Source organism: Myotis yumanensis, unplaced genomic scaffold, assembly GCF_028538775.1.
Source record: "Myotis yumanensis isolate MYYU_CA2020_CCGP unplaced genomic scaffold, mMyoYum1.0.hap1 SCAF_4, whole genome shotgun sequence".
Classification (NCBI taxonomy): Eukaryota; Metazoa; Chordata; class Mammalia; order Chiroptera; family Vespertilionidae; genus Myotis; species Myotis yumanensis.
Window position 1 is genome coordinate 102,428,447 of NW_027223755.1, and position 19,283 is coordinate 102,447,729.

Genomic DNA, 19,283 nt, shown 5'->3' on the forward strand with positions numbered 1-19,283 from the left:
CTGTTGCTTTAGGTGAAGGGCTGGGACAGAGATGGTGACCAGGATGAAAGGCCTGGCCCGGGGAGATCAGGTGCCCCTTGGGGCCGGTGGAGAGACGTTTCTGTCCTTGGGAGAGAGTGGTCGCTCTTTGGGTGCAGCGGAAGGAGGTGCACTCGTTGCTGCAGCTGATGCTCCCCCTTAGGGACTAATGAGGGGTCACTGTCCTGGCTCAGGAGTTCAGGGCAGCCCTTGGAAGCCAGAGGCTGCAGGGCCCAGGGATGAACAGATGGATGTGGTCAACATGGGGGGCTGGCAAACCCCGACTCCCAGTGTCTGAGAGGAGAGGCAGTAAGAGGACACACTGGCTTCTCCCTATAAGCTCCACTTTTTTACCACCCCCGCCACCTTGACCCCGGGACCTCTGACCCTGCCCCCTAGTTGTATGCAGCACACAGGTCTTTCTGCCATTGCTCATTTTCCAAACTCCTATCAGTTTGCTTCATTCTGTTCCATTTTGCACCTCAGTCATTTCTGTGCTGTGTTCTGCTCTCCCACTTGTGCCGGAGCTTGGAGGACTTGGAGGGGGTCATCTTGCTTGTCATTCTCAGCCCAGTGTGTCTCCTGGACCAGCCCCTAGACCAGCAGCAGCAGCAGCAGCACCGGGGAACTTGCCCTCCAGGTGATTCTGACCCATTTTCCCGTGTGGGAGCCCTGGCCCAGGCCCAGGCCAGTTCACAAGCGGAAGCTAATGCGCAGTGGGTTTGAGTTCGGTGGCCACCGTGGTCTCACACACATAGACTGGTCTTGTTGTGCAGTAGGTCCGAGTTTGGTGGGTCCAGTTTTGTTTCGGGTGAGAAAGGGGCAATTTCAGGCTCTCCTGGAGCCTTAGGGATAGGGCATCTTTTGTTGTTGTCCCACTTATGTCTGCATTCATTGGTTGAGTCTTAGATGTGCCCTGACTAGGGGTCAAACCCACAGCCTTAGTATGTTGGAATGTCACTCTAAACAATTGAGCTGCTAGGCCTGGGCTGGTTAGGGACAATCTTGTGTTCCTCCCTGCTCCTCCCATCCTGGTTCAGTGGTTGCACAGCCCTGTGGTGGAGCTACGTCCGGGGTGCGGCATGCACCACACCACGTGCCCCTGCGCCATGCCATCGGGAGCCCTGTTTGAGTGACACTGTTCAGGTCACTAATTGTTGTGGACAAGTTTGAGAACCATGGATGTCACCCTGAATTTGGCAAGTGCTGCAAGGCTGGCAGCCGCCCTGGGGATGGCTTAGTGCACTCCTGCGCAAGGAGGAATCTGCAAGTGGTGTCAGGCTGTCCCCGGGGGCCTCTTCCCTAGCCTGGGAGGGGGCCTGGCTTTGTCACTGGGTGTTCTCTGAGGTTTTCCCTTTCACCTCTTAGATGTTCTTAAGGTGAAGCCAATTTCTTCGTATTAAATGTCCTCCAGTATTTTAAGATCAGTTCATGTTTTAATTCATGAAGAAGGTGACATGCTCTGAGTGACAGTACAGTGGGGCCTTGACTTACGAGTTTAATTTGTTCCGTGACGGAGCTCATAACTCAAATTACTCTTATGTCAAATCAAAAGTGAACGAGTGAGACACGTGATGCTGGGCTGATGTTGTGGCGTTCACTGTGACGTTCGCTGCGCCAACTAGCAGTGGGGTATCTGAAGGTGGCTCGTAACCCGAATTTTAGCTCGCAACTCAAAGCAAAAAATCGGCCGAGAGACCGCTGGTATCTCAAAAAACTCGTTAGTCGAGACACTCGTAAGTCAAGGCCCCACTGTAGTGTCTATTTGGTGCTCGGTGCTGGGGAACAAGAAGCCTTGGCCTGACTCTAGTTGCCGTGGCAGTGGTACTGGAGAAGAAACAAATGATGCGCAGAGCTACCCTGAGGGGCCGTTAGGGAACAAATGACACGGTAGATTTAACATTAGGGAAGTCGGGAGCCCTCTGCTGTGCTGCTGCGGCGGCTGTTCGGAGTGAGTTCTGCAGAGAAACTTCAAGGCTGCCTCAGCTCTGGTGTGCTGGTGCCCTCTCCCCAGCCTGTGGGGTTCTTATCCCTGACTTGCAGTACATGCATAGGTAGGTCTGAAGGTTGGAACTGCTTTTGTAAAATGGTGGCTTTCCTGGTAGCTTAAATTGTTTACTTTGTAATAAAAGTTACCACCTTATCTTTTTTCAGTGTGCACTTCAGTGGTATTACATCCATTCACATGGCAGCCATCATCACCATCCATCTCCAGATCTCTTCCATCTCCAAACTGAAATTCTCTCCGCATTGAACGGTTGCTGCTCCTTCCATAATTTTTTATATAAGCAGATATATAGGTATTCTTGTTCCCCATCTTCTGATATGAACACCCATTTCTTCATGTTTTTCCCTCACAGTACCTCCTGGTGCCCCTTCCCTGGTTGTCCATACCGACCCCCCTGTTCCTCAGAGCTGCACTGCCATCTTGTTTATTCTAGGGCTTTGGTTGTCTGCAGCTTTGAGGGTGACAGACAGCCCTGCAGAGATCGCGTTGGGGGCCAGTCTTTTTCTCTTTTGCCAGCTGTCTTTGGGGCCGGTCTCTAGAAGTGGGTCATTCGGGGAGAGAGTAAATGCACCGCCGTCTCGTTCCGTGTCACCAGACGCCCCTCCAGAGAGGTCGCCGTGCTCTGGCTTTCTTCTCCGCAGCCCCCTCTGGGTTCTGCCCTGGAACAGGGGGCCTCGCATGACAACTGCCTCCGTGGTCATGATCCATGACATTTTTTGTCTTGTAGATTCTTTGTTTATTTCCCTAGTCTATTGTTCTGTGAATTCCTGGTCTCTTTATTTCTTCCAGTTCTTTATTTATGATGATAGCAATCTGTATGAGTAAACGGGGAGGGGTCCTGTGTTCTAGGTCAGGTTCCCTGGCGTGGCAGAGGGTTCTCCATGACATTCTCAGAAACTGTGTTACATGGCAGCACTGTGTGAGGACACCAGGAAGGGCTTGGAGGAGCTTGAAATATATATAAAATAGATATAAAATATATCATATATATATTAAACTATAACTTTATAATAGGGATTTTAGGCAAGGGTATGTTAATTAGGATATAGTAATTATGCTAATATTTTGTCATGTCACTTATATCTCCCCAAAATGTTTCTTGGAACTCCTTGTTGGGAACACAAAGGAAACAGTCATCTTCTCTGTGGGCACATAGAGTGCTGTATGTATGCATAACATCTCCTTTTCATACTAATACATAGTGATACGATAGTAATTCTTTTCTTAAAGAATTTTAATTGGTTTTTAGAAAGAGAGGAAGGGAGAGAGAGAAACATTGATGTGAGAGCGATACATCAATCAGCAGCCTCCCACAGTCCCCTACCAGGGATTGAGCCTGCAACCCTGGGCCTGTGCCTTTGACTGGGAATAGAACTGGCAGCCTCTTGGTACATGGGACGACGCCCAACCGACAAGGGCAGTATTTGCCATTTTCAAACGTACACTTCAGCGGCATCAGTTACATTCACAGTGTTAGACAACCATCATCACTATTTCTAAATTCTTTCCATCACCGCAAACAGAAATTCTGTCCCCATGAAAAGTCACTCCGCATTCACCCCTCTTCCAGCCCTTGGTAACCTCCTCTGTTTCCTGTCCCGATGAATCTGACTGTTCTAGGGACCTCATGTGAGGGGAATAGTGACCTTTTGTGTCTGGCATCTCTCACTTAGCATGAGGTTTTACAGGTTTCATCCATGTAGCATGTGTCAGTACTTTGTTCTTTTATGGCTGGATAGTATTCTGTTGTCTGCATAGCCTCCGTTTTGCTTATCTGTTCATCAGCCGATGGGCATTGGGTCCTTTCCGGCTCTGAGCTAGTGAGCATCATGCTGCCACGATTGTGGTGCACAGACATCTCTGGAAATCCTTCATCCAGCTCTTCTGGGTGTGACTCTGGGCTCCCAGCAGCCTTCTAACCTGCCTTCTGCTTGGTTGGCTCCAGTGACCTGGGGACTTACCTGGCGCCATGTGTCTGTCTCCCCTTAGGCCCTGCCCACCCAGGTGCGTAGTTAGGTCTGGGGTGAGCTGCCTGCACTCTGAGCCTAGTTTCCTCATAAGATAAGGGTTTAGAATGGATGGTCACTAAGTCGTTTGTTATTTTACTTTTGGGTCCTGTAAGGTGGCAAAGCGCCACCCATCTGTGCTCTGTGTGGGGAGCCATGCCCACAGGGCCCCCCAGCATCCAGGTCCAAGTCCACCGCCTGCCAGACAGCAAGGTGGCAGTGGGCCTTCCCAAGCCTCACTGTCCTTGGATTTGGGGGCTTGTAGCAACTGGCCCTGCCTCGACTCTCAGGCTGCTCAAGGGGTCATTGCCACAAGGATCCCTGTGTCTCTCTTCCCCTCCTGCCGGGTGCCTTGTCTGGGGGACCCACCTCGCGGCAGGCGCAGTCCCCATGTTGCACATGGACTGAACCCTTCTCAGCCACGTCTGCAGCTGCTGCCTCCCTGCAGCGTGGGACCGGGTCACTGCTCGGCAGCCTGAGACCGTGTGACTCTCTCAGGGAGCGAGCGGGTCGCAGCCGCCCCTGGCCTGTGTGACTGCCCCTCTCGTCCCTCCATCCCCATTCGCTTCTCTCCTGGCCTGTCTCCCACCAGCGTCCTCCTCCAGCCATGGCCCGGCTCCCATGTTTCTCCCCAGACTCTGTCCCTCCCTCCTTCAGGTGCCTGGATGGGGGATGGGAGCGGCCACCACTCTATTTGGTAACGCTTGTCAGGAAACATGAGTGACGTGGCTGAGGCCTGGAAGTGAACTTTATTTTTCCACACTTTGTTCAAGAAATTATCCAGGATGGTTTTCAGGGAAACTCGGCGTTGTGTATTCTACCACGTGTAACTGAGGGATGGGTGTGTGTGTGTGTGGCGGGGGGGTCGCAGTGCCCTGGGCAAGGCTTCCAGATCAGGGGCAAGTGGTCCGGCAGTGATGTCAATCCTTCGGGGAGAGCAGATAGCCGAGGGAAAGAATAAAAGAGCCAGAAGTGGAGCAGGTTGGCGCTGAGGTTGTCCCCAGGCCCTAAGGCCCAGATGGCCTGTGTCCCCCTCTGCTCCCCAGGTGTCCGTACCTGCACCGGACAACCGGCGACACCGAGCGCAAGTACCACCTGCGCTACTACAAGACGGGCACGTGCATCCACGAGACCGACGCCCGGGGCCACTGCGTGAAGAACGGGCCGCACTGCGCCTTCGCACACGGTCCCCTGGACCTGCGGCCCCCGGTGTGTGACATCCGGTGAGTGGGCGTCCCGCCCCGGGCAGGCGGGGAACCGGCTCACTTCCCCAGAGTTTCAGGCATCACTGGTCCTAAGCAGCTCTTTTCCTGGGCTTTGATTTTATTCTAAAAAGTTTCCTTCCTTCTGACTCGTGCAACATGGAGCTCCCTAGGGGGTGAGGGCGATGAGCGAATCCCTATGAAACACCACCCAGCTCTCAAGTCATTAGGATTTGGGTCGAGACCGTTGTCCCAGGACAGGGGGGTGCCCGAGGGACGCAGGATACTGTCCTGAACCCCCCAGGCCACCAGCCTCTCCGGGGACATATGGGGGCTCCTTAAAGTGATAGAACCGAGTGAGTCTCTCACCTTCGGGAAGGGCTTGGACACACTCCAGAGCCGTAATCGCTGTGTTGTTTGGTCGCAGGGAGCTGCAGGCCCAGGAAGCCTTGCAGAACGGCCAGCTCGGCGGTGGGGATGGCATCCCTGATCTGCAGCCTGGGGTCTTAGCCAGCCAGGCCATGATCGAGAAGATCCTGGGCGAGGACCCCCGGTGGCAAGGTAACCCCATGGCCGCCACTGAGGGTGGGCAGGGGAGCCCTGAGCACTGTTTGTAAAGTGACCTCCGCAGTGGACCTCATTGCCCTCGTTGGTAGATCAGATGGGGAAACTGGGACTCATTGAGTCGAGTACTTTACCCTCGGTCCTGGGGGCTGTGGGGGATGTTGGAACTGAGGGGCTCTGAACCCAGGCATCCCGCCCCCCGGCCACTTCACGCCACGGCTTCTCTGGGGGGAGGGTGCACAGCTGGCACAGCTCCTTCCCACATGGGCCCTCCCAGAACTGGGCTGCTGTTCATGGCGCTGCCTGCCCTGCCCTGCCCTGTGGGCCTCTGCGTGGCCTTCAGATCAGCAGCCTTAGGTCCCTGGGGGTTTGTTTGAACTATGGCCGTATCCCTTGGGACTGTGGGGCCCTACCCCTGGCAGCCTCCACAGATGATGGCGATGGGCAGTGAAATCTTTTTTGTGGTAAAATACACATCACATAAATTTGTCATTTTAACCACTTTAAAGTGAACGATTCAGTGGCATTTAGTCCATTCCCAATGTTGTGCGACCAACACTCTAATTCTAGAACATTCCATCACCCTGGATGGAAACCCGGTCCCCATTAAGCAGTCCCTCCCTGGTCCCTGGCCCCCACTGGTCTGCGTTCTGTCTCCTTGGATTTGCCTGTTTTGGAGCATCCCAAAGAGCAGTGAGGGTTTAAGAAAACCCCTCTAAGTAATACTGTGTCTCCCCCAACTTCCCTCACTGACTCTCACATGCATGAACCACGCTGCGGGACTGTAGTCCGTGAGCAGTGAGTTCCTCTGCTCACAGAATGTCTGTGCTGGGGCTGCGGTCCCAGGGGTGAATTAGTAAAGGTGATGGCACAGGCCTTTGCGGATTCCCCTCCCGCCTCCTGCTCCCCCGCCCTGGCCCTGGCACTGTGTGTGGCACCTGCGTGGCCAGCACTGAGGACTTGGGACTGGGCCCCCAGCTGAACCAGCACTGAGGACCATGGCCTTGGCCTCGTCTGGGATGTGGAGGGGGCCCAGGGACCCTACTCCAAGTTTCAGGGCGACCGCGTGTGCTGTTGAGGTCCTCCCCATGTTGTGATGTCACTGCTGGGGGCAGATCTCCCCCCGGGAAACGCTGTGTGCCCACAGCTCCCCGCTTCCTAGCATCGAGGATAAGTGCTTCACTCAGGATTGTTTTGTTTTTCTGGAAAACGCCTTTGAGAACGTTCCATTTCTTGTTTCCCAGCTGGTAGCCCTCCCTGACTTCTACCTGCTACAGCCGGTGCTCTGGGTCCCAGCACCATCAGGGGCTGAGCTTGAGGAGAGACAGTGGGAGGAGGGGATGGCAGGCTGGCCCGAAGCTTCGCAGGGCCCTACGGAGTAACCTTGGTGCCTGCGCCTGGGTTTGGGTCAGGAGTCTGTCTGGCTCACGTGCTCTGGCTTCTGTTTTCCAAGTGCTCGAGACCAGCGGTCGCCAACCGGCGGTCCGCGGACCACAGGTGATCCCTGAGGCCCGAAAGGTTGGCGACCGCTGGGCTAGACACCACCAGTGGCGCTGAAACCACCTTCTTCTTCAGAAGAGCCATTGCACACTGTCTTTCTGTGTTTTTGTTTTTCACCCATAGGTGGTGGTTTAGATTGTTAATTAGTAGATTTCATTTTATTTTAATTTTTTATTTATTTTTAATATATTTTATTTATTTATTTTTTTTTTTTTTTTTTTTTTTTTTGTTTATATTTTCTAATGTTTTATTGAGTTTATTTGCATCTAAGTTCATTAGATATATTGATCTGTAGTTTTTTTTTTTTTTATTTTTTTATTTTTTTTTTTATTTTATTTTTTTCGCTAAAAGTATTACAAAGTGTATTACATAAGTGTCCTTTTTTCCCCCCCGCCCTTGACAGACCCCTGCCCTCCCTTACCCCCCAGTGTCTTATGTCCATTAGTTATGGTTATATGGATGCATACCAGTCCTTCGGTTGATCTCTTAATCCCCTCCCTCCTCCCCCCCAACCCTCCCTGGCCTTCCCACTGCAGTTTGACAATCAGTTTGAGGCAGCTCTGCCTCTGTATCTATTATTTTTCAAAAGTTTGTAATGGTCTTTATTATCCATGAATGAGTGAGATCATGTGGTATTTTTCCTTCATTGACTGGCTTATTTCACTTAGCATAATGCTCTCCAGTTCCATCCATGCTGTTGCAAATGGTAAGAATTCCTTCTTTTTTACAGCAGCATAGTATTCCATCGTGTAGATGTACCACTGTTTTCTAATCCATTCATCTACTGATGGGCACTTAGGCTGTTTCCAGATCTTAGCTATGGTGAATTGTGCTGCTATGAACATCGGGGTGCATATATCCTTTCTGATTGGTGTTTCTGGTTTCTTGGGATATATTCCTAGAAGTGGGATCACAGGGTCAAATGGGAGTTCCATTTCCAATTTTTTGAGGAACCTCCATACTGCCTTCCATAGTGGCTGCACCAGTCTGCATTCCCACCAGCAGTGCACAAGTGTTCCTTTTTCTCCACATCCTCTCCAGCACTTGTCGTTTGTTGATTTGTTGATGATGGCCATTCTGACAGGTGTGAGATGGTACCTCATTGTTGTTTTGATTTGCATCTCTCGGATGATTAGTGACTTTGAGCATGTTTTCATATGTCTCTTGGCTTTCTGAATGTCCTCTTTTGAAAGGTGTCTATTTAGATCCTTGGCCCATTTTTTGATTGGATTGTTTATCTTCTTTTTGTTAAGTTGTATGAGTTCCCTATAAATTTTGGAGATTAAGCCCTTATCAGATATGACGTTGGCAAATATGTTTTCCCACGAGGTGGGTTTTCTTGTTGTTTTGTTGATGGTTTCTTTTGCTGTGCAGAAGCTTTTTATTTTGATGTAGTCCCATTTGTTCAGTTTCTCTTTAGTTTCAACTGCCCTAGGAGCTGTATCAGTGAAGAAATTGTTTTGGCATATGTCTGAGATTTTGCTGCCTTTGTATTCTTCTAGAATTTTTATGGTTTCCTGTCGTACATTTAAGTCCTTTATCCATTTTGAGTTTATTCTTGTGTATGGTGTAAGTTGGTGGTCTAGTTTCATTTTCTTGCATATATCTGTCCAATTTTCCCAACACCATTTATTGAAGAGACTATCTTGGCTCCATTGTATGTTCATGCCTCCTTTGTCAAAAATTAATTGAGCATATTGGTTCGGGCTAATTTCTGGACTCTCTATTCTATTCCACTGATCTATATGTCTGTTCTTGTGCCAGTACCAGGCAGTTTTGAGAACAGTGGCTTTGTAATACAGCTTGATATCTGGCATTGAGATCCCACCTACTTTGTTTTTTCTCAGGATCGCTGCAGCTATTCGGGGTCTTTTTTTATTCCAGATGAATTTTTGGAGAGTTCGTTCTAGATCCTTGAAGAAGGCCATTGGTATTTTAATGGGAAGTGCGTTGAATGTATAGATTGCTTTGGGTAATATGGACATTTTAATGATGTTGATTCTACCAATCCAAGAACATGGTATGTTCTTCCATCTGTTTATGTCTTCCTCTATCTCTTTTTTCAACGTCCTATAGTTTTCTGAGTAGAGGTCTTTTACCTCTTTAGTTAAGTTTATTCCTAGGTATCTTAATTTTTGGGGTGCGATGGTAAATGGGATTGTTTTTATAATCTCTCTTTCTGAAAGTTCACTATTGGTATATAGAAATGCCTCGGATTTCTTGGGGTTAATTTTGTATCCTGCTACATTGCCAAATTCATGTATTAAGTCTAGTAGTTTTTTGATGGAGTCTCTAGGGTTCTGTATGTATAATATCATGTCATCTGCAAATAAGGACAGTTTTACTTCCTCTTTTCCAATTTGGATGCCTTTTATTTCTTCTTCTTGTCTAATTGCAATGGCTAATACTTCCAGGACTATGTTGAACAGGAGTGGAGAGAGTGGACATCCCTGTCTTGTTCCTGTTCTTAGGGGAAATGGTGTTAGTTTTTGTCCATTGAGTATGATGTTGGCTGTGGGCCTGTCATATATGGCTTTTATTATGTTGAGGTATGATCCTTCTATTCCCACCTTGCTGAGAGTTTTTATCAAAAATGGGTGTTGGATTTTGTCAAATGCTTTTTCTGCATCAATTGATATGACCATGTGGTTTTTTTCTTTCAATTTGTTTATGTGATGTATCACGTTTATTGATTTACGGATGTTGTACCATCCTTGCATCCCTGGGATAAATCCTACTTGGTCATGGTGTATGATCCTTCTGATGTACTGCTGGATCCGATTTGCTAAGATTTTGTTGAGGATTTTGGCATCTATGTTCATGAGGGATATTGGCCTATAATTCTCTTTCATTGTGTTGTCTTTACCTGGTTTTGGTATTAGGGTGATGCTAGCTTCATAAAATGTGTTTGGAAGTGTTCCATCCTCTTGGACTTTTTGTAGTAATCTGAGGAGGATAGGTTTCAGTTCTTCCTTAAAAGTTTGGTAAAACTCCCCTGAGAAGCCGTCTGGTCCTGGGCTTTTGTTTGCTGGAAGCTTTTTGATGACTGCTTCAATTTCTTCCATCGTTATTGGCCTATTGAGATTTTTAGATTCTTCCTGATTGAGTTTTGGAATGTTGTATTTTTCTAGGAATTTGTCCATTTCCTCCAGGTTGTCTAGTTTGTTGGAGTAGAGTTGTCCGTAGTATTGTTTAACAATCATTTGTATTTCTTTGGGGTCTGTTGTTATTTCGCCTCTATCATTTCTGATTTGGTTTATTTGGGACCTCTCTCTTTGCTTCTTGGTGAGCCTGGCTAGGGGTTTGTCAATCTTGTTTATCCTTTCAAAGAACCAGCTCTTGGTTTCATTGATTTTCTGTATTGTTTTTTTGGTCTCTATTTCATTGATTTCTGCTCTAATCTTTATTATCTCCTTCCTTCTGCTCACTCTGGGCTTTTCTTGTTGCTCTCTTTCTAATTCTTTGAGTTGTAGAGTTAGATGATTAACTACCATTTTTTCTTGTTTTTTGAGGTAGGCCTGTAGAGCTATAAACTTCCCTCTCAGGACTGCTTTCATTGTGTCCCAGAGGTTTTGGATTGTTGTGTTTTCATTGTCATTAGTGTCCAGGATGTTTTTAATTTCTTCTTTGATGTCATCGGTAACCCAATCAATATTTAATAACATGCTATTCAGCTTCCAAGTGTTTGAGTATTTTGGGTTGTTTTTATTGTGGTTTATTTCTAACATTATGCCATCGTGGTCTGAGAAGATGCTTTTTATGATTTCAATCTTCTTGAATTTGTGGAGACTTTGCTTGTGACCCAATATGTGGTCTATTTTTGAATATGTCCCATGAGCACCTGAGAGGAATGTATATTCCGCAGCTGTGGGGTGAAGTGTTCTGAAGATGTCAATTAAGTCCATCTGATCTAGTGAGTCATTTAGGATTGCTGTTTCTTTGCTGAGTTTTTGTCTAGCGGATTTATCCAGTGATGTTAGTGGTGTATTAAAGTCCCCTACTATGATTGTATTGTTGTCGATCTCTCCCCTGATACCTTCCAGGAGTTTTCTTATGTATGTGGGTGCTCCTGCATTGGGTGCATATATGTTTATCAGGGTTATATCCTCTTGTTGTATTGATCCCTTTAGTATTATGAAGTGGCCTTCCTTATCTCTGGTTATGGCCTTCACTTTGAGGTCTATTTTGTCGGATATAAGTATTGCTACCCCAGCTTTTTTTTCATTTCCATTTGCCTGAAAGATATTTTTCCATCCCTTCACTTTCAGTCTGTGTGAGTCCCTTCTAATGAGGTGGGTCTCTTGTAGACAGCAAATGTATGGGTCATGTTTTTTTATCCATTCAGCCACTCGATATCTTTTGATTGGACCATTTAGTCCATTTACATTTAAAGTTATTATTGAAAGGTACTTGTTTGTAGCCATTTCTATTTTTTTGTGGCTGCTTTCTTTCTGGGCTTTTTATTTCTTCTTTTTACACCAGTCCCTTTAGCATTTCTTGCATTGCTGGCTTGGTGGTGATGAACTCCCTTAGCCTTTTTTTGTCTGTGGAGCTTCTTATTTCCCCTTCAATTTTGAATGATAGCCTTGCTGGATAGAGTATTCTTGGATTCAGTCCTTTGCTTTGCATCACTTTGTAGATTTCCGTCCATTCTTTTCTGGCCTGATGTGTTTCTGTTGAGAAATCGTTTGATAATCTGATGGGGGACCCTTTGTAGGTAACTCTCTGTTTCTCTCTTGCAGCCTTTAAGATTCTCTCTTTGTCTTGTACATTTGCCATCGTTATTATGACGTGTCTTGGTGTCGGTCTTTTGGGGTTCATCTTGCCTGGGACTCTCTGTATTTGTGTAACTTTTTTCTTCCCCATATCTGGGAAGTTTTCTGTCATTATTTCTTCAAATAGATTTTCTAATCCTTGCTGCTCTTCTTGTCCTTCTTGCAGCCCTATTATGCGTATGTTACTTCGTTTCATGTTGTCCTGAAGCTCCCTTAGGCTCTCCTCCTGTTTTTTAATTCTTTTCTCCAGTTGCTGTTCAGATTGAGCTTGTTTCTCTGCCTTATCTTCTAACTCACTAATTCGGTCTTCTGCTTCTTCTAGTCTGCTGTTGAAACTTTCCATGGTGTTTTTGATTGTAGCTATATCACTTTTCATTTCTTCCTGATTCTTGCATAGGTTGTTGATTTTCTCATCCATCCGGTGAATGAATTGTACAACCATCATTCTGAATTCTTTTTCTGTCATGTTGCACGCTTCAGCTTCATTAATTTCCTTTCTTGGTGATTCTTCATTGTCTTTCCTCTGGGTATTGTGTCGTCTCTTCATTCTGATTATCTCCTGATGGTTCAAAGGTTGAGTTGCGTGGGCCTGGGCCGTGCGCAGTGGGAGGCTCCCACCACCCTAGTGTCACTGAAGAGCTCTGACACTAAGATGTGTGGTTGTTGTTGGTTGGTGGGAACCAGGCTCGCTCTGTGTCAGTGTTGCCAACACTCAATGTGGCCTCGCGCGTGCCCTTAGAATTAGGGACCCTGCCTGCACTGTGCTGAAATAGAGGCCCCCCTGACGCGTGTTTAGCACCAGAGCAGAGCCCCCTAGCTTGCGCCAGGAGTCAGAGTTCCCCAAGAGTTCAGTATCAGAGTCTCTGTTGCTTCGCGCAACCTCACCTTGAGAATCAGGGTCCCTGTGTGCCCTTGCACCAGGAATTGGATTCACTGGCTCTTAGTATGAATGCACAGGAAATCAGGATCTCAGGCGCAGGTGATAAGAAACACAGTCAAGTCACTGGTGCTTGGTGCTGCCTCCTGCCCTGAGAAACGGGGTTTCTGGGCCTGTGCTAGGCGGACAAACTCCCGTTCGCGCGATTGCTCCCAGCCCAGGGCTCTCTATTTTATTTATTTTTAATATATTTTATTGATGATGAGAGAGAATCATGGATCGGCTGCCTCCTGCACGCCCCCTACTGGGGATCGAGCCCACAACCCAGGCATCTGCCCTTGACTGGAATCGAACCTGGGACCTTTCAGTCCCCAGGCCAATGCTCTATCCACTGAGCCAAACAGCTCGGACCGTAGATTCTATTTTTTAGGGAAGTTTTCGGTTTACAGAAAATTTGCACGTGCACAGATAGTACAGAGTTTCCATGTTCCCTCAGTTTGAACATCTTGCATTATGTACATTATTACAGTTAATGAACCAAGAGTGATACATTATTATTAATCTCCACAGTTTACTGTAGGGTTAGCCCTGGTGCTGTCCATTCTCTGGATTTGGACAAATGTATAACGATGTGTATCTATTCATGTGGCATCGCACAGAGTAGTGTCACGGCCCTAAACATTCTCTGTCAGCCTAGTCGTCCCTCTGTCCCCCCACCCCCTGGAGACCACTGAGCTTTTCTCTTTTTAAAAAATGTATTTTATGCGCCCTGACTGGTTTGGCTCAGTGGATAGAGCGTCGGCCTGTGGATTCAAGGGTCCTGGGTTTGATTCCGGTAAAGGGCATGTACCTTGGTTGCGGGCACATCCCCAGTAGGGAGTGTGCAGGAGGCAGCTGATCGATGTTTCTCTCTCATCGATGTTTCTAACTCTCTATCCCTCTCCCTTCCTCTCTGTAAAAAATCAATAAAATATATTTTTTGAAAAAAAATGTATTTTATGGAAAGGAGAGGGAGAGAGAGAGAGAGAGAATCATTGATTGGCTGCCTCCTGCACACACCCTACTGGGGACTGTGCCCTGACCGGGAATTGAACCGTGACCTCCTGGTTCATAGGTCGACACTCAGCCATTGAGCCACACCAGCCAGATGACCACTGATCTTTACTCCATTGTTTTGTCTCGGGTAGTTTTGCCTTTTCCAGAATCATCCAGGTGTGGCCTTTTCAGACCGGCTTCTTTCGCTTAGTAATATGAATTCAAAGTTCCTTCCTGTTTTTTCATTGCTTGATAACTCATTTCTTTTGTCACTGAATAATATTCCCTTGTGTGGTTGGACTGTGGTTTATTTACCATTCACCTACTGAAGGACACCTGTGAGCCTCCGTGTCTCACAGTTATGGTCATGCAGTTCATTTATGTGTGTTTCATGCCACTTGGCACAGGACCTCGTATCTGTCCCAGGCACTTGGTCAATACTTGTGAATAAATGTCTTACAATTTTTATTTTCTTAAAGTCAGCTTTCTTGTTGCCCAAACCCCTTTGGTTGTCTCTATGCCCTGCTGTGTGGCTAGCATCACTTGTCATGTAAGAAGCAATCTGAAGCTGAATGTGGCCTGGACGGGTGGTGTGGTCATGTAACGTACACTGTGCATAGCGCTGCTGCTCTCACCTGCACCGTGGGCAGGACTCGCACCTCCCACCCCCCTCCCTCCCTCCTGCTGGTTCCTCAGCTACCAGTGCTTAGCCCACCGAGCAGATGTATTTAAAAATAACAGCATATTAATAAGTAAATTGGTAGTTTCAAAATAGTCACGTGGATGTAAAGTACAGCATAGGGAATATGGTCAATATTATAACTATGTCTGCTGTCAGGTGGGTACTAGACTTATCGGGGGGATCACTCGAAAATTGTGTAAATGCCTAACCACCGTGCTGTACACTAGTATGAAATAATATTGAATGTCAGCTGTAATTGAAATAAAACCCAGCATATGTAATAAGGTGTCAGTTATTAACCAGCCCAAGAGAGGATAGGAGTTTTAGGAATCCTCTCATTGGTTACTGCTTTTTTAAAAATATATATTTTATTGATTTTAGAGAAGAAGGGAGAGGGAGAGAGAGAGAGAGAAACATCAATGATGAGAGAGAATCATTGATCCGCTGCCTCCTGCATGCCCCTCCCTCCCCCCACTGGGGACTGAGCCCGCAACCCGGGCATGTGCCCTTGACCAGAATTGAACCCTTCAGTCCGCAGGCCAACGCTCTATCCACTGAGTCAAACCAGCTAGGGCTGGTTACTGCTTTTAAATGACCCTGGTGGCTTTCTGTGTGTTTTTGCTTTGGAGATAAAATCCAGATACATGAAGTTAATCGTTTAAAACATGGACTTTAGGTTTTAGAGGAGTTTTAGGTTTGACATGAGTGGAAAGTACAGAGAGCCCTGTGCCCCCACATGCCCACGTCCCCACCACAGAGGGACACTGGGTACAGTCTTGAACCTGTGTCAACGCGTGATCACCGAGAGCCCATTGTTTATGCCAGGGCTAAAGCGAACCATTTTAAAGTGTGTGTTTCAGTGGTTTGTGGTATATTCACATGTGCAACCACCACCTTTCTCTGGTTCCACACTCTGTCTGGCTTCCCCACAGCAGCCCCATAGCCATCATGTCACTCCCCCCTCTCCCCTCCCCCAGCCCGGCAACCACTCGTCTACCTTCTGTCTGTGGAGTTGCCTGTTCTCCACATTCCCGATAAGTGCAATCACACATACGTGGTCTTTTGTGTGTGGCCTCTTGCACTGAGCATCATGTGTTTGAGGTTCACCCACACTGTAGCTTGTGTCATAGTATTTTCATGGCCGAATACTATGCCTCTGGACGGATGGAGCACACTGTTTCTTCCTTCCTCTGTGGACGGACACTTGGGTGTGCATCCTTTGGGCTGTGTGACTAGGGCTGCTACGAGCACATGTGCTGTGAGCATGCGTGTATTCGTTTACATGGGGACTCCTGTTTTTCAGACACCAACTTCGTGCTGGGCAGCTACAAGACCGAGCAGTGCCCGAAGCCGCCACGCCTCTGCCGCCAGGGCTATGCGTGTCCCCACTACCACAACAGCAGGGACAGGCGGCGGAACCCCCGGAGGTTCCAGTACCGGTGAGCCCGTGCCCACAGGCCCCTGGGCCTTTGCCTCCTTCCTCCTCCAGGCCCTGAGCTTCCTGTCCCGCTTTTCCTTTGAGCAAAGAGCCCCTCTGCTTACCTGCTGCCACCTCCCTTGCCTGGGGGACCCGCTGTCTTCCTGGAGAGTTGGGTACCTGTCATTGTTCTTCCTCGGAGTCATTTCACAGTCAGGGAGCAGAGAGCCTAATTTAGTAGGCTCCAAGTATTAGTGACCAAATATTAGCTGGAAAAGGTAAAGTGAGTTTACTGCATATGGAAGGGTTAGAAAATAAGGATTAAAAAAAACAAGAAAACAAAAAGTCTTACCACTGGTGGTATTTTTTCTATGAAACCAAACACGTTACAATAATGCTGCCAAGTACACGACAAAGGGAGGATTTTGGTTAGACTTTTCATAGTGTAGGCGGGAAAAGTCTCACATCCAATTTTTTAAATTTCTTTATTGATTTCAGAGAGGAAGGGAGAGGGAGAGAGAGATAGAAACATCAATGACAAGAGAGAATCATTGATCGGCTGCCTCCTGCACGCCCCCTACTGGGGATCGAGCCTGCAACCCAGGCATGTGCCCTTGGCTGGAATCCGACCTGGGACCGTTCAGTCCACAGGCTGACGCTCTATCCACTGAGCCAAGCCGGCCAGGGCCTCACATCCAATTCTGAAACAACCTCGAGAAAAGATGGGCTCGCCGCCTCCTGGCTTCGGGAGGTCCGGCCGCTTCCCCGAGATGCTGCTCACGCCAGCGTGGGGACCCCCGACGTAGACTCCCTTTAGTTTCTGTGGAAAATAACCCCGGGCTCCTGAGTACTGTCTGGGTCCAGATGGCACTCACCCTGCGCTTGCCTGTCCTCAGAGGGAAAGAGGCCGGTCCTTGCAGGGCCGTGTGCCAGTGGGTGCACCGTCCTGAGAGGCGAGCCCGGCGGCAGGCGGGTAGACCAGCACCCCCCGGCACGCACAAAGCTGGTCTCCTCTAGACCCTCCTGTGACTCCCCCTGTCGCCCAGGTCCACTCCGTGCCCCAGCGTGAAGCACGGCGATGAGTGGGGTGAGCCCTCGAGGTGTGACAGTGGGGACAGCTGTCAGTACTGCCATTCACGCACGGAGCAGCAGTTCCACCCTGAGGTACGAGCGGGGAGGCGGGGCTCCAGCTAACCGGTCAGTGTAACTCATAGCCCGGAGAGGGTGGGTCTGGTGGCTCCTTGCTATGTTTGGGGGGTCCCCCTAGAGCAGCAGTTCTCAAACTGTGGGTTGCGACCATCGGAAAACACACATAGCATATCAGATATTTACATTACGATTCATAACAGTAGCAAAATTACAGTTATGAAGTAGCAACGAAAATAATTTTATGGTTGGAGGTCACCACAACATGAGGAACTGTATTAAAGGGTCGCGGCATTAGGAAGGTTGAGAACCACTGCTCTAGAGAGACTCACAGGGCTCAGCAAAGCCATTGGGTCCGCAGTTAGGGCTCGTTACACTGTAAGGGTACAGCGTGAAGTCAGCAGGGGGCAGGGCCCCCGGGGGGCAGGGCCTGGGGAGGCCCAGCGTGAGCTCCCAGCTGTCCTCTCCCAGGGAATGACGGACGGCACTCACTTCTCCCAGTGCCTTTGGGGACAGCACAGAGTGTTGCCAACCAGGAAGTCACCTGAGCCTTGGTGTCTCGGGTTTTTGTTGGGAGTCGACGGTGGAGACATAGCTGACCTGGGTCGAGTTGATGCCGTGGGGTCCAGGGCCCCCGCCGTGGGTCATATTGTCATTATCCAGGGTGGCCAAGGCCAGGCAAATAGACACTTACCGGGCAAGACATTCGAGGGGCACTGAGGTCCCCCCCCAGGAGTTGGTCAAGGTCAGTCCTTCCTTTGGATCGTGCAGGGTGTGACCCCCAGAGCCTGCTCAGCTAGCCAGAGCTCACGTGGATTTGTGTTCAAAACAACTAAGCCAACAAGCCCCCTTCAGAGCCTGGGTTCGCAGGAGAGCACGGGGCCCAAGGAGGGTGGGGGCCAGGGCTGGGCTGCGGGAGGGGTCGAGGGTGAGAGGGTGGATGTCCACCCACAGGGGTGGTAGTGTGTGTGCTGATCCCTGTGAACTGAGGGGTGGGCTCATGTGCTGAACTCCACGGGCCTAGAGGGGAGGCAGGGCCAGTGGGTGGCGGAGGAGGGCTGCTGGGGGCCTGCACAGCCTGGTCAGGCGTGAGTTGTCCTCCTCGGGCAAATGGCTGCCTCGGGCGCTGGGAGGAAGGCACTGAGCTGGTGCTGAGCACGCAGGCATCGGGCTTGTGTGAACTTGGATAAAAGTCCAGCCTTCACCTCCGGGCCTCCTCTCTCAAGCCTAGACCTGCATTTCAGGCCCCACCACAGCCGGTCTCAAGTTTTTATTTCCTCCTCTTCTAGTCACATGATCATTTATTCATTGGAGTTTTGAAAACTCCTCAGAAAAAATGCTGTGCCTGTTCACACCAGAGTGTTTGAATAAAGTCTCACCTCACCTGGCTCTCACCCTGAGGTCACGACTGTCCCATTCATTTCTGTGGCTCAGCACTCTGGTTCTTACCTGTTTCCCCAACTCATGCTCTTCTTTTTTTTGTTTTGTTTTGTTTTGTTAATCCTCACCCAAGGACATTTTTCAGTTGATTTAAATAGAGAGCAGGGAGGGAGGGAGAGAGAGAGAAACATTGATGTGAGAAAGACACATTGGTTAGTTGTCTCCCACCCTTGCCCAGGGCCAGGTACATGCCCCTGACCGGGAATCAAATCCACGACCCTTTGGTGCACGGACCGATGCTCCAACCACAGAGCTACACTGGACAGGGCTCATGCTCTTTTTTTCTTTTTTTAAATATATTTAATTGATTTTTTACAGAGAGAAGGGAGAGGGATAGAGAGTTAGAAACATCGATCAGCTGCATCCTGCACACCTCCTACTGTGGATGTGCCCGCAACCAAGGTACATGCCCTTGACCAGAATCGAACCTGGGACCCTTCAGTCTGCAGGCCGACGCTCTATCCACTGAGCCAAACTGGGCAGGGCTCATTCTCTTCTTTTTATATGGCTCATGTAGGTGCAGAATTGGGACTGAAAACCCGTGGACACCAGTGAATTTTTACTTAACTGTGTTTACTCTTAATGTTGTGACTTAACAGAGAAGAAAACAAGT

General features: G+C 48.7%; 1 protein-coding gene across 3 annotated transcripts in view; it reads left to right on the forward strand.

The window, feature by feature from the left end:
- Positions 1-19,283, forward strand: part of UNKL (unk like zinc finger) — a 54,799-nt gene that overhangs the window by 6,432 nt on the left and 29,084 nt on the right. For all 3 annotated transcript variants that reach the window (XM_070413336.1, XM_070413330.1, XM_070413332.1), the window contains exons 3-6: positions 5,079-5,255; positions 5,662-5,795; positions 15,971-16,106; positions 17,131-17,248. In XM_070413336.1, the coding sequence (XP_070269437.1) occupies positions 5,079-5,255; positions 5,662-5,795; positions 15,971-16,106; positions 17,131-17,248 (565 nt within the window). The remainder of the gene's footprint in view (positions 1-5,078; positions 5,256-5,661; positions 5,796-15,970; positions 16,107-17,130; positions 17,249-19,283) is intronic.